Source organism: Podarcis melisellensis (genome assembly GCF_964234715.1).
Source record: "Podarcis melisellensis genome assembly, chromosome: 6".
Taxonomy (NCBI): Eukaryota; Metazoa; Chordata; class Lepidosauria; order Squamata; family Lacertidae; genus Podarcis; species Podarcis melisellensis.
Window position 1 is genome coordinate 56,923,157 of NC_138538.1, and position 12,986 is coordinate 56,936,142.

General features: G+C 41.2%; 1 protein-coding gene across 1 annotated transcript; it reads left to right on the plus strand.

Moving 5' to 3' along the window:
- Positions 1 to 612: 612 nt before the first annotated feature.
- Positions 613 to 12,784, plus strand: LOC309372189 (lanosterol synthase-like; the record flags this gene model as incomplete). Its single annotated transcript, XM_081915487.1, has 11 exons — positions 613 to 671; positions 1,954 to 2,122; positions 3,307 to 3,445; positions 4,536 to 4,644; positions 6,363 to 6,484; positions 8,023 to 8,119; positions 9,435 to 9,570; positions 9,957 to 10,065; positions 11,570 to 11,688; positions 11,971 to 12,068; positions 12,748 to 12,784. The coding sequence occupies exons 1-11, from the start codon at positions 658 to 660 to the stop codon at positions 12,782 to 12,784; spliced, it is 1,149 nt and encodes a 382-aa protein (XP_081771613.1). The 5' UTR covers positions 613 to 657.
- Between the last annotated feature and the right edge of the window lie 202 nt (positions 12,785 to 12,986).

Below are 12,986 nucleotides of genomic sequence, written 5' to 3' on the forward strand. Positions count from 1 at the left end.
ATCCTCAGGATCTTTGCATTGGGTCACCCCAAATTCACCATCAGAGCACATAGCATGTCCATGGCTACAGCCTGCCCCCCAAAATCACACACCCACTGTTGCCTGGGGCTGCAATGGTGCAAAAACTTGGTTACAAAGCATGGATCCACAGGGATTCTCAGGATTTTTGCATTGGGTCACCCCAAATTCACCATCAGATCACATGTCTGTGGCCACAGCATGAAGCACAAAAATGATACATCCACTGTTTCATTCAGAATGTTTTTCCCCTTGTTTTCCTCCTCTAAAAACGATGTGCGTGTTATGGTCAGGTGCGTGTTATAGAGCGAAAAATACGGCACTTTACTCATGATAGATTTTTATCTCCAGAAAAAGTCTGTGCAATGCATCAAGGATAGCCCTGTCATACATTGACCTTTGTTATTGTGGGTGTGCCTTTCACTGATTGCATTAACACTCCTGATCCCACCCTGTAAAATTATTCTTGCTGTGATTGGTTAGGTCAGTCTTTATATAACCTTCAAGTATTTTACTGGATGTGAGCCTGAATGCCCAGGGTCCAAGAGTTCAGTGTCCTATTCAGTGTCCTGCGTGGCTGTCTGGCAACATCTAAAATATAACCAGAACAATCTGAGGCAGTTTCATCAACCCAAGAAGATGTCTGATGGGACGTAAGTACAGTGTGTGCAATCTATATGCTTTGAATTAGGATGATGGTTAAATAAAATAACAAAGTGTGCCAGTTGCTTGACTTAATTCATATTGATTAAGCAAGCTTTATTACAGGAGAAGTTCACAGAAATAAGATGGGAAGGGCAATTAACCTGATGTATTAAGGAATAAAAAGGCAGCATTTTGGCTTTTCTTCATTCAGAAATACTGTGGAAAATAGAACAGAAGTTTTTTTATTGTGATTAGGAACAGAAATGAAAATTGGTGTAAAGAAGTTTCATTGGTTATAATAACTTTGAAGAAAAAGATTTGCAGTTGAGAAATGACATGAAACTAGATGTGTTGATGATGTTAAACTTAGCAAACCCAATTTGATAAATGATGGGAATAACTAAAAGATGGGCAAAATATCTGGCTGCATATAAATTAATTACTAAAGCAGAGTGCAGCACAGTACATGCATATTAACTCTCTTTGGAACTGAATCAGTGGTCCTTATTATTTGTCAATTATTGATGTCTAAAACAGTTAAATTAGTGGAGGCCTATAATAGGCCAATTACGAGAAAATCACCCCTAAATTTTAAACATGGAATAGTGTACTAGGACAATCTTATGCATGCTTACTCAGAAGTAAGTACCACTGTTTCACTGGGGCTTTTCTCCAGGAAAGGTATGCAAGAGATTCCACCAAAGAGATAATGTGAAAGACAGACACGTGAAAATTCATCATTACCAAGTTAGAAGAGATATTGTAAAATAACTAAGAGAAGTGGGGGGGGGCAGTTTTAGGAGCAGACTTGGGGAAATGAACATAGGTGGACAGACTGGAAATTAAAGGTGTGGCCCTATGCCCAATTATCTGAAAATAAGTTATCTTGATCAGTCTGGGACTTCCATACTTAAGAACCCTAAAATTATATCTGTCATTGGAATGAAGCAGGATATAAAAGAAACTCATAAGCAACCACTTTCTGCTCTGAACAACTGGGACAAAAATATGGTTGTAGAGAATAGGAAGTGTTTCCATAATGAGCTAGTTAGAAAAAGGAAAGGATCTATTGGTGGTATATGAATATGCCATACTCAGAGTAGACTCACTGAAATCAGTGGACAAATTAGTCATGAATAGACCCACTGAAATGAATAGACAAGTCTGTCCCTCACTTCTGGCTGGAAGGACCACAAAATTGGTTTCAGATTAATTTCCTGTGGTAGGATAACAAACTGAAAATCTGCCTGCATGTTTTAAACTCCCCACCTCCTCTGTGTTCTTTGGCAGATGTCTGCGCAGAAGAAAAGGAGCACATGAAATAGAACCCAAAACTGATCTGACTCGCTGGCGATTCAGCTCCGTGGAAGGGCGGCATAGATGGTACTACGTGGCAGACAGTGAAGAATGTGTCCGTGAACAGAATGCACTTGAGGCTTACACTTTAGGGCTGGACACTGTAAGTGGCTTAATGATAACAGATGGTACAACACTGAAAGGCTACAAAAGGAGCACAGGGCATGAGGACTGCAGGCTTGGCCCTACCTAGCAGCAGTTTCTCAAGGGCTGGGTCATTTTTCTTTTGGCTTTTCATCTTCTGACACCTCACTTAGGAGCACAGGAAGCTTGGTTATTGCAATCATAGAATTGTGGAAGGGAACATGAGGGTCACCTAGTCCAACTGCCTGCCACTTGGTGCTGTACAACTGCAACTTGATAATGTCAGGGTTGAATATGAAACCCTACTTGAAAGAAAGACAACCTTGAATAAGATGAATATGTCGATCTACTGGAAATACTGAAATACATAACTTGGTTATCACTTTCTACAAGGTAGCTGCTCTGTGCTTGATACCTAGAAAGCTGAGTGAGTTCATCTGCAAGCCAGAGTCAGTGTAGGGTTCTTACTTGTGCAAAGGGAGTTGGACTACATGATCTTCTGGTCCCTTATATTCTATGGTTCTCTGATCTAAGAGCTCAGAGATGTTCTCTAGAATGATTATTCTCCAGTATACTGATAATCATTTCCATGATGTACATATGATGCATTTGCATGAGGGACTTTATGTGTGTGAAAATACGGAGGCACATGCATCCTCTATGCAGTTTGTTTAGAGAAAGACTCCTGGATTTCTGAACAGCTGTGATCTCCCACTGATGTGAAGCATTGTGAGATGCTTGCAGATGTTGATTTCACTTTCCGGAATCACGGTGTGATTGTAAAACTTTATTTTGGAATGGTTTGTCAGGAGCAAACCATCCATTACATTAAACAACTTTATGTATTTAACACTACTGTTGTTCAACTACATGAGGACCCAGTCAGGATGGGGATTGTGGTGGGTGGGAAGGAGGGAGTTTGCCTTTCCCCGCCTGCTGGTGTCCCCAGGCACATACAAAAAGCAGCTGGCGAGGGGCGGGGGGATTTCCTTGAGACTACTGCTGAGAGGGGAAGTATTAAATGACACTTCCCCATCTGCCATGGTCCCTATCCTGACTACCTTTCTCTGCTATATTTATTTTCAAATGACCCAACAGTTGCATTATATGTAGCAGGACATTTAACACTATGCATACTTTGTACTGTAGCCAGACTTTTAAATTTCTGTACTTTTCTCTTACTTCCCCCATTTTGTTTTACAGAGTAAGTTCTTTCCAGACTTGCCCAAAGCCAATACGGCCCAGGAAGCAGTCCAGAAAGCAATGAAATTCTTCTCTGGCCTGCAAGCGGAAGATGGCCATTGGGCTATGGAGTGCTCTGGTGTCGTTGCTCTTGGACCAGGTATAGGGACGCTAACAGACTTACCACAGATACATTAACGGACCTCCCTGTATATTTTCTATAAATCTATTTCTTTTTTTACCAGATAGGCTAGGCACAAATTGGTGGACATTTCAAGAAACCTCTGAAACTGCTTAAATCAGTTGTCTTTCTTTTGCCTGTACAAAGCTGTTCATCATAATAACATAGGAAGCTGCCTTATCCCACTGGCACATTTATCTCAACACTGAACTGGTAGCAACCCTCTGTGATTTCCCCAGCTCTATGCCCAGGATCCAAGTTGGGATTTTCTGCAACAAAGCAGAAGCTATCACTCTTTCCAATGAAGTCAGAATAATCTAGAAAAATGGACCTATAAGCCTTTAGTATGAAAGGAACAAAGAGCTCTCACCTTTCAGAAACAGCATGAGAACTGAAACACAGGCATCCACTGACATTTGCTATTCACTGAATTTTGTAGTGCAGGTCTCCAGTCACATAATGTGCAGAATGGCATATACTAGAGTAACAACAACAGCAGAAACAGCAATAATAGCTTTGCAAAAATTGTATATTGGGATGATGAATTTTCATGAGAACTAAAATAAAAATAATAATCACAAACCGATGCGAAAAAGTGAACCAAACTTTGAAATGAAGTGAGAGAAGTGAGAGAAGCTGAATTCAGTTCAGTCCCTGCATGCAGAAGGTCCTAGGTTTGTCCTCTGGCATCAGACCCCAGCAGTCTGAAGAAAATTCACTGAGCATCCTGCTGCCTGTTGTTCAATGGTTCACCACACAGGGGATGTGCATACAGCTCCAGGCAATCACTGTAAGCAGCATCCAACATTGAATAGTCCAGAATGAAATCATGCACCTTCTAGTAAGGGGGCAGAAGTGATGATCTTTTGCCTAAACTTGCTAGATAATTAAATCTTGTTATGTTTGACCTTTTTCTTCTGTTTCAAGATAGGAAAAAAAAACCATCTACCAGGGGTACAAAAGCACAAATTACATTTTGATACCCCATTGGGTAGTATCCAAACAAATCAAACCAAAATTGAGATAGTCAAGTATTATACATTGTTATCTTTTTTGAAAAATCAAACAGGTTTTTTGATGTCATGCTATGCTGCCAAGATCTCACTGCCAGAAGAGGCCGAGAGAGAGCTCCTGCGTTACATCCTCTCAAAACAGCTTCCAGATGGTGGCTGGAATTTGTGAGTAGTCCAAGGAGGGTGTGGTGTTCTAATTCTGCATATCTTTGTCTTGGGCTGGTCCATGATGCAATTCCCCCATGAAGGCTTCTTTAAATCACTTCTGCATTCTGCTGTCTTTTGACTATCAGCAATACTCACCATGTGGACTGGGCAGCAGGGCAGATGACCAGAATGCCAGCTGGCCTCAACATGTACTGAAGCTGCCCAGCTGTGGCAGAGAAAAATAGAATTGTGGCATGAGGGGTGGAGAGAGGCAACAATAATGAAGACATGATTGTGACGTTAACATATGAGAGAGTGCTGGAGGTGAAATAGTTAAACAGGTTACCCAATCAGGACCCAGGGGGGTGGAGTCAGAGGGACTATAAAACCAGCTCTGGGATAGGCACCCCATGTTTGTAATTGACTGATACCGTTTATTAAACCACACACTTGTTAAACTGCAATATATAAACAAAAGTTTATGTTCCAATTTAACCCTGACTGGGCTCAGTATTGCACCAGGTAGGGCCTGGGTGGTGGCAGCGGGAAATATAGTGGTGGCACAGGGATCAATAGACGGTGAAACGTCCGGGGACCCTGTGTGATCACCACAATGATATCTGACATCACTCTTTCCTTTAAAAAGCACCATCTCTAGGAAGTATTACAAGTGATAATGGTGTGGTGAGGCCATGTTGCCTCCATCCAAATGTATCCTGTCAAACCAATAGCAAACCACAAAATGTTTTGGGGTTTGACTCAGCTTTGAATCTGAATTCAGAATCTACATTCTCATTGACCAAGATCAGCTTTATTTATCTGGAATGGAATTTCAACTGGTATTCTGGCTGTATGAGCTGCTCTCAAGCCCATGCTGTCTCCTGAAAAGAAACATTTCAAATCACTACATGTCCTTCATTAAGGCATTATTTTTTTTAAAAAAAGGAAATAGAAAAAAAGTAGGTATTATGTGGTATCCCGGCTAATGGCTAGCTAACTGGGTATTCTTGGAGTACAGTGGTACCTCGGGTTAAGTACTTAATTTGTTCTGGAGGTCCGTTCTTAACCTGAAACTGTTCTTAACCTGAAGCACCACTTTAGCTAATGGGGCCTCCTGCTGCTGCTGCCGCGCCGCCACCACACGATTTCTGTTCTCATCCTGAAGCAAAGTTCTTAACCTAAGGTACTATTTCTGGGTTAGCGGAGTCTGTAACCTGAAGTGTATGTAACCTGAAGCATATGTAACCCGAGGTACCACTGTATTCTGACAAGTTGTCCAAGAAGTTTTTGAATTTAAGTTAATGCACCAGAAGAATGGAAACTAAACAATTCAAACAGCTTCTTAGACATCCAAACACTCTGGTGTATTTTCTAATGCAGTGTTTTTCAACCTTTTTTGGGCAAAGGCACACTTGTTTCATGAAAAAAATCACGAGGCACACCACCATTAGAAAATGTTAAAAAAATTAACTCTGTGCCTATATTGACTTTATATAAAGTAATTCTCTTGAATAGGAATCAAATAAACACAAAGAAAGTATTTTATAATTACTTTATTATGAAATAGTAAGTAAACAGAAATATGAAAAATTATAAAATACTTTATTTTTAAATCTTTCGAATTTTTCAATTTTTGCCACGGCACACCAGGCAACATCTCGCGGCACACTAGTGTGCCGCAGTACAGTGGTTGAAAAACACTGTTCTAATGGCTCTTTGATCTCTCTTTATGGTAGCCATCTTACAGAACAGTCATCAGTATTTGGCACAACCTTTAGCTACATAGCTATGCGAATCCTTGGACTTGGGCCTGACCATCCAGATGTAGTGCGGGCTCGGATAAATCTCCATAAGAAAGGTAAGGCAGAAATCTCCGGCAGGGCTGGATCAATCCATTTTGCTTGAGCGTAGTACCCAGGCAAAACTTGGGGGTCCTGGTGTTGTACAGTTATTTGGGAGCACCTCTCTATTCTGTCTCTTTTCCTTCCTTCCTTCCTTCCTTCCTTCCTTCCTTCCTTCCTTCCTTCCTTCCTTCCTTCCTTCCTTCCTTCCTTCCTTCCTTCCTTCCTTTGTGGGTCCTTTTAGAAATCTCCATAGATTTCAATGATCTATGATCTATTTCACCATTTCTATGATCAAACAGAAGATGCTGGTCATATCTTCCCTCCTGTTTTTTTCCTCCTCCAAAATTTATATTGGGAACTCTTGGGAGGGTCTGGACACGGGCCCTTTTGTGCCACTTTGTAAAGCACAAATGCAGTGATAAAATATTATTTAATAAATACAAAGAATGAGGTGAGTTATAGTCTTTTTATTGCAGTAGCATTCATACATAGGGTTTAATGGCACAGTGGGAGGTTAAGTTTGTATGACCTAGTTCCAAATGTGATGACTTTGATTTCTTCATCTGTTCTTATCTTTCTCAACAAAGTCTCTAACACCAGAATAAATAACAGGGGTGACAATGGACACTCCTGTCTTGTTCCCTTTGTTATATTACATTTTTCAGTAACTGTATTGTTTACTATTGATTTAGCCTGTTGCTCAGAATAAATTGCCTAAATACCCTTAGCAAAGACCTGTCCAAAATTCATTATTTCAATTACTTTTTTCATATATGTCCATGATATATTATCAAAAGCTTTCTCTGCATCAATAAAAATCAAAGCTGCTTGCTTATCAGTTCTAACTTCTAGATATTCAATCACATCAATAATGTTCCATAAATTATCTTTCATAGATCCACCTGGTAAAAAACCGGCCTGATCTAAATGAATTCATGGGTGCAATTCAGGATGGTACTTTCTGTCAGTTTCCCAACCTTCTATAAATCTTACTTGTGAGGCTCCTCTAGTATAACAGACCAGGGGATCAGCTCACCCGTCCGACTGGTTTGGGATTCTTCTCTTTCAAGAAGATCTCTCCCCTTCTTACTGAATTGAGAATCCAAATAATATGTCCTCTCACATGTGCTGTTCCCAATTCAGCTTCCCAGTTTTCTCTTGTCTATATACTCTTAAAATACACTAATCACTGTCTCTCAAACTAAGTTCAGAGACTTTTTTTTCTGATTACAGAGTGGATTTAACACACAGCTCAGGAGCTATACAACTATCCAGCTGAATGCCAGAACGCCAATTCCTTAACTGCTTTTTTCTCGTGCCTACGCCAAGTGCTGTCACCACCTCCCTCTGGCTACCTGTACCCACAACCAATCAAAAGGAGGCTGCAGCACAGCACTCTAGTGGAATTCTGAGGCACTGCATCACTAAACTCTAAACAAGTTGAGCTTTCAATCTCACAAGGCTATAAACATATCTCGGTTTTCACTGAAGGTTTCTTTGACTTTGCCCCTTCAGTCTATGGAAACAAAGACTTTGTTAATTCTCTTTTCAGGTGGTGCTCTTGGAATCCCTCATGTGGGCAAAGCTTGGCTGGCTACTATGAATTTGTACAGCTGGGAGGGAATGAACACACTGTTTCCTGAGCTATGGTATGTGTCCTAAAGTTTACTCATCCCCAACCGACCCTGCCGATCATGAATTGCCAAAGAAAGGTCTCTGCTGCAACAGTATTACACAGTAGGCGGATCCTTCACTAAATAGCAATGACTTGGAAACGGAGACATCCATATTAATCTTCACTACTTCATGTCTGTTTGTGACAGAACCTGTTCCTCACAGGATTTCATGTAGAGGTTACTCAGATGAAGAACATCTACTCATGAGTCAGAGTGAGGTATGGCTGGTTGCCATACCTCTGCCTGATTGGTGAGCAGACACATGTCATGGATGTGGTATATGCTGCATGTTAAGGAGCAAAAACTGCAAGCCGCAAATGGAGCTCAAACTGCAGCCCATAGGCCTGGGAAATGATTTTAGGACTGCTTTAAGCAGTGCTTCCCCCCCTAAAAAATGGTTTAGGGCTACTCTCATTTTCTGACTCATATTAAAATACTGCCCCTCAATGAGGCCAAACTTAGATTCACAAAATGTTTAGATGTATGTGCACCCCTGCATACCCCCAGAAAAGAAGCACTGGTTTTAAGAAAGAAGTAACCAGAAGCTTGCAGAAGATACTAGGTTTCAGGAACTACGTGTGTAAAGAAATGCTGAGACCATTTGGTCTCTGTGACCAGTGAATTCTTGTCTATCACATTTTTTTTGGTAATAGGGTATAACAGGGTTTCAATCTGTATATGTAAGAGACTATGGACTCAGCTATACAGCTGCAAATAAAACGTTTTAAGTGTGTTTTAAGAGCAATATACAATGTGACACAAGATGGCGATGGTGAGCCTTATGGAAAATTCAAGGTATTTTTAAAAAGCATTTTCAGAACATTTTTTATATGTGTGTAGATTCTACCTATATAATAGTTTGCTCATGTGCAACCATCTCTCTGCCTTTTTGATCTGCTTGGGATTACAAAACACAGCTACAAAGATGTTTGGTGCACATTATGCAAATGTGCACATCATGGCAATACTGCACTGGTCCCCTCCACACTTCATTTCCAAGCTCAGAGTGCAGGCACTCTCAGAGGTCCAAAGAGGCCAGTTTTTGAGATCCCTAGCTATGATAAAAATGAAGATAAAAACGACAATACTGGAAAGCAAAATAAGGCACAAAAAATATAGTGGATTGTTTTGTTTGTTATTATGTTATGATTTTTTGTCTTTTTATACCGTAAACGGCCCTGTGATCCTCGGATGAAGGGCAATATAACCTGCTTTTAGTGTTACCACTACATCCAGGATTCCTGACATTGTCTTCCATGAACCTGTTTCTTCCTTCTTTCTGAAATAGGCTGTTTCCTACATGGCTGCCGGGACATCCCTCAACATACTGGTGTCACGCTCGCCATATCACCCTCGCGATGAGCTACTGCTATGCCACTCGCCTGACTATAGAAGAAGATGAATTGATCCAGAGTCTAAGACAGGCAAGGCAACATTCTCCAAACACCCACCATCCTTTGTCAAAGTGGGACCCTCATACTCCCTTGGATCTGCACTGGGGGGATTGCTTGCTTGTATCTGACAGGGAGAAGGCTGAGCTGGGTGTCCTTTTTCCATTTAAGGCAGAAGCCGAGCTCAGAGTATCAAAATGGTGATGAAGTGGACTATGAAAGCTGATGCCATAACACAGGGAGGGATGGGCTCCCTTCCTAGCACAAAGCATTGCGTTATGTGGGTACAGAGCAGATTTTGCCACACTAACATGAATTTTCTGGGGTTTTTAAAGCTCTGAAATGACAGTTGTCAAGTACACTAATATCCTGCTTCTTCTTTACTAAGAAAGTTATTTCACTTCATGGTTTCCTTCTAGGAGATTTATGTGGAGGACTTCTCCACCATTGATTGGCCAGCCCAGAGGAACAATATTTACGAAGCCGATTTGCAAGCTGCACACAGCTGGATGCTGAATGCTGCTTTTGGTGAGTGATGTAGGATTTGGCAAGTCTTAGTCCAGGAATTCGGGTCTTCAGCGTAGGTTTTCTAGGGTTTACTCGGCACAGAGAAAGAGAGGAAGATACTTCTGTTGGTATAGACAAACACATTTTCTGAGGAATAAGACGTGGATGTTTTGCATGTCCTTGGCCCAGACATATATCCATGGAAACATACAACATCTTCCAGGTTTCATATTATCACAGCTTGTTAGCTGGAAGCAAACAGTCAGCACTGAGAACAAACACAATACAAACCTTTGTAGCAAATACAAGTAAGAGCCTTGCTTTGTGAGCAAGAAGCCTGAACCATGCTATGGACATATGCCATGGAATTATGGATTTTGTTGTCTCATAACCATTCATGGTGATCATCACTGTGGTTTTGCCTGTCAGACTACAGGGTAGTTCGGGACAAACGATCGTAGAAAGGTTTTGAGAAGGGGATCTGCAAAATGTTTATGGAAGTGTGGGCAGGGGTTACCACAGATGGAAGGCATGACATTTTGGTTTTTTCCTCTGTGTTAAAAAATTGATTTTTTATTTTTTTAAAAAAATCTTTAACTTTTGAAAGCTAAATTGTGTTTGTCTTGGCAGACTCTGGCTGGTATCTGCCATTTTCATCTACAGAGAATGCCCTGAATTCTGGGGGATATGTCAGCTGCCACAGTAACCACCATTGGTGGGCATAATTTTGGTGTGGTAGCAGCTGTTCTCCTTTCCCCACTGAATTCTGGGGAAAGAAAATGGTCAGCTTGCAGCTGCTGAGAATTCTGCTTACCCTTTAAATGGGTAACAAGATGGCCAATCACAAATCTGCTAAGTGGTGTCACTTGGGTCCACACATGAAAGAGGGTGTCCCATTAAAGGGATCCACAAGGAGTTGCTTCTGTCTGAACATCCAGGCGGGGATTAGGGTTATAGCACTCATTGACCAGGGATCCTTTGGGGGGTTTCCCAATTTGGTGTAGGTCATAGTATTGGGTTGACCTTAGAAAAACTTCCAATCGGTAGGTTGGACTTCAAATGATATACCCAATGCCTATTGCTAACATTCACATCTGTAATCAATAAAGTTGTGGCCTATTTGACCCATTTTACATTTACTCTCTTTGTCCTGTCTGGTTATTTCACTGTAATGGGGGCAATGGGGTCATTCATGGTGACTTGGCATGCAAGCTCCTCACTTGTTTGAAAGGCAAAGGGAAAAAACCAAATGACCCTAAACCACTGGTTCCCACTCCCTGGTAAACCCCTTGTTCACACCCATATTACTTTTGCAGATTCCCCCCGAAATCATCTTTGAAATTTGGGGGCTGAAATCCTGCCTCTATTTTGAGCCAAAAGATCTCTTGGAAGCAAGTGCCATTGAATTCAATGGCGCCTTCTTCCAGGTAATTGCATGGAGGATTCAGCCCAAAACACACGAGGAAGATAGAACCACATTAACATGATTGTGATGTTCATAGTGTCTCTCTTATTCCTTCTGCAGCTACCTTAAATTTGTATGAGAGATACCATTTCGCCAGTTTCAGAAAGAAAGCCATCGCAGAAATGTATGAGCAAATAAAGGCTGATGACATATTCTCAAATGCCACCAATTCTAATCCGGTAGGTCCTTTGTGAATGTATTTCAGAAATAATTGTATCGGGACCAAATTACTTTTGATGGCAGCATATGTTCCTTTTCCTGCGGAAGATTTCCCCCAGAAACCAGTATACTTCCAAAGGTAGAGCTATGCTTGTGGCAATCTTGTTCTGCCCACTTGAAGGGGTTTCTGTGTTTGGCTGGTGACATGCAGAGACATAGCCATGTGGCAGATGAGTGTGCTAAGCATGGAGGTATAGTGGAGGAGAATTTCTAACTGGAATGATATCTCTTTTGTCCTGTAGATTTGTAAAGCGTTTCATATGCTAATAAGACGGCAAGTTGATGGAGCCAATTCTCCAGCTTTTCAAGAACATATCTCCAGAATTTATGACTACCTTTGGTAAGGCTGGCATATTTATTCCACCCATCTTTGTAGTGTCCTGAACATGGTCTTGCATAAGTGTGGTTTTGCAGTTACAGATAGGTAGCCGTGTTGGTCTGCCATAGTCAAAACAAAAAAAATTCCTTCCAGTAGCACCTTAAAGACCAACTAAGTTAGTTCTTGGTATGAGCTTTCGTGTGCATGCACACTTCTTCAGATACCTATTTTTTTGCAGACCTTGATCTTTCCTCAAAAAAGGATCAACTAGACTAGAAAACGAACTTTCACATTCACATCGAAATTCAGAAAGGTGTTTATACCTGTGACATCTGTCATATGTGCACAGATGAGCACAGATACTCAGATGGCAGTTTCATCACTAGGAGTTCCAGGGGGGTGCAGGGGTGGAGAAACCAGAAAGGGCATGCACACTCTATAAAGATATCTCTGCCCCCTATCTTATGTGAACAATCCTGTGCAAATGTGGCTTGCAGTGCAGTGGGATAAAATGACCTTGCTGCGTTTTAAGCCAGTGATGTGAACATATCCTTATTTGCAGTATAGGCAGATCTCATGCACACCCATGCCTCACTCATGGTGTTGTATGGAAGAGATATCAGGATGATTTGGGTCTCCTATTATTCAATGCAGATAGGTCTTGTGTCTGCTATAATCTCTGCTTTTTATATCTCTGCAGGATGGGACAAGATGGTATGTTAATAAAGGTACAATAGTGTGAACCAATATGTTGGGAAATATTATGGGCTGCAATTTGCATTGCTTTGGTGACTCTGAAGCTCAGCTGTCTTCTCCTTGCCTGACAGCACCAGCTTATTTGAAGTGAATATCAAAATATCAGGAGATCCAGTCATGGCTCTCCTGCATAAAGTGTAGCTTCACCCCAGGGTTAGGGCTAGGAGATAAGATGTACGATAA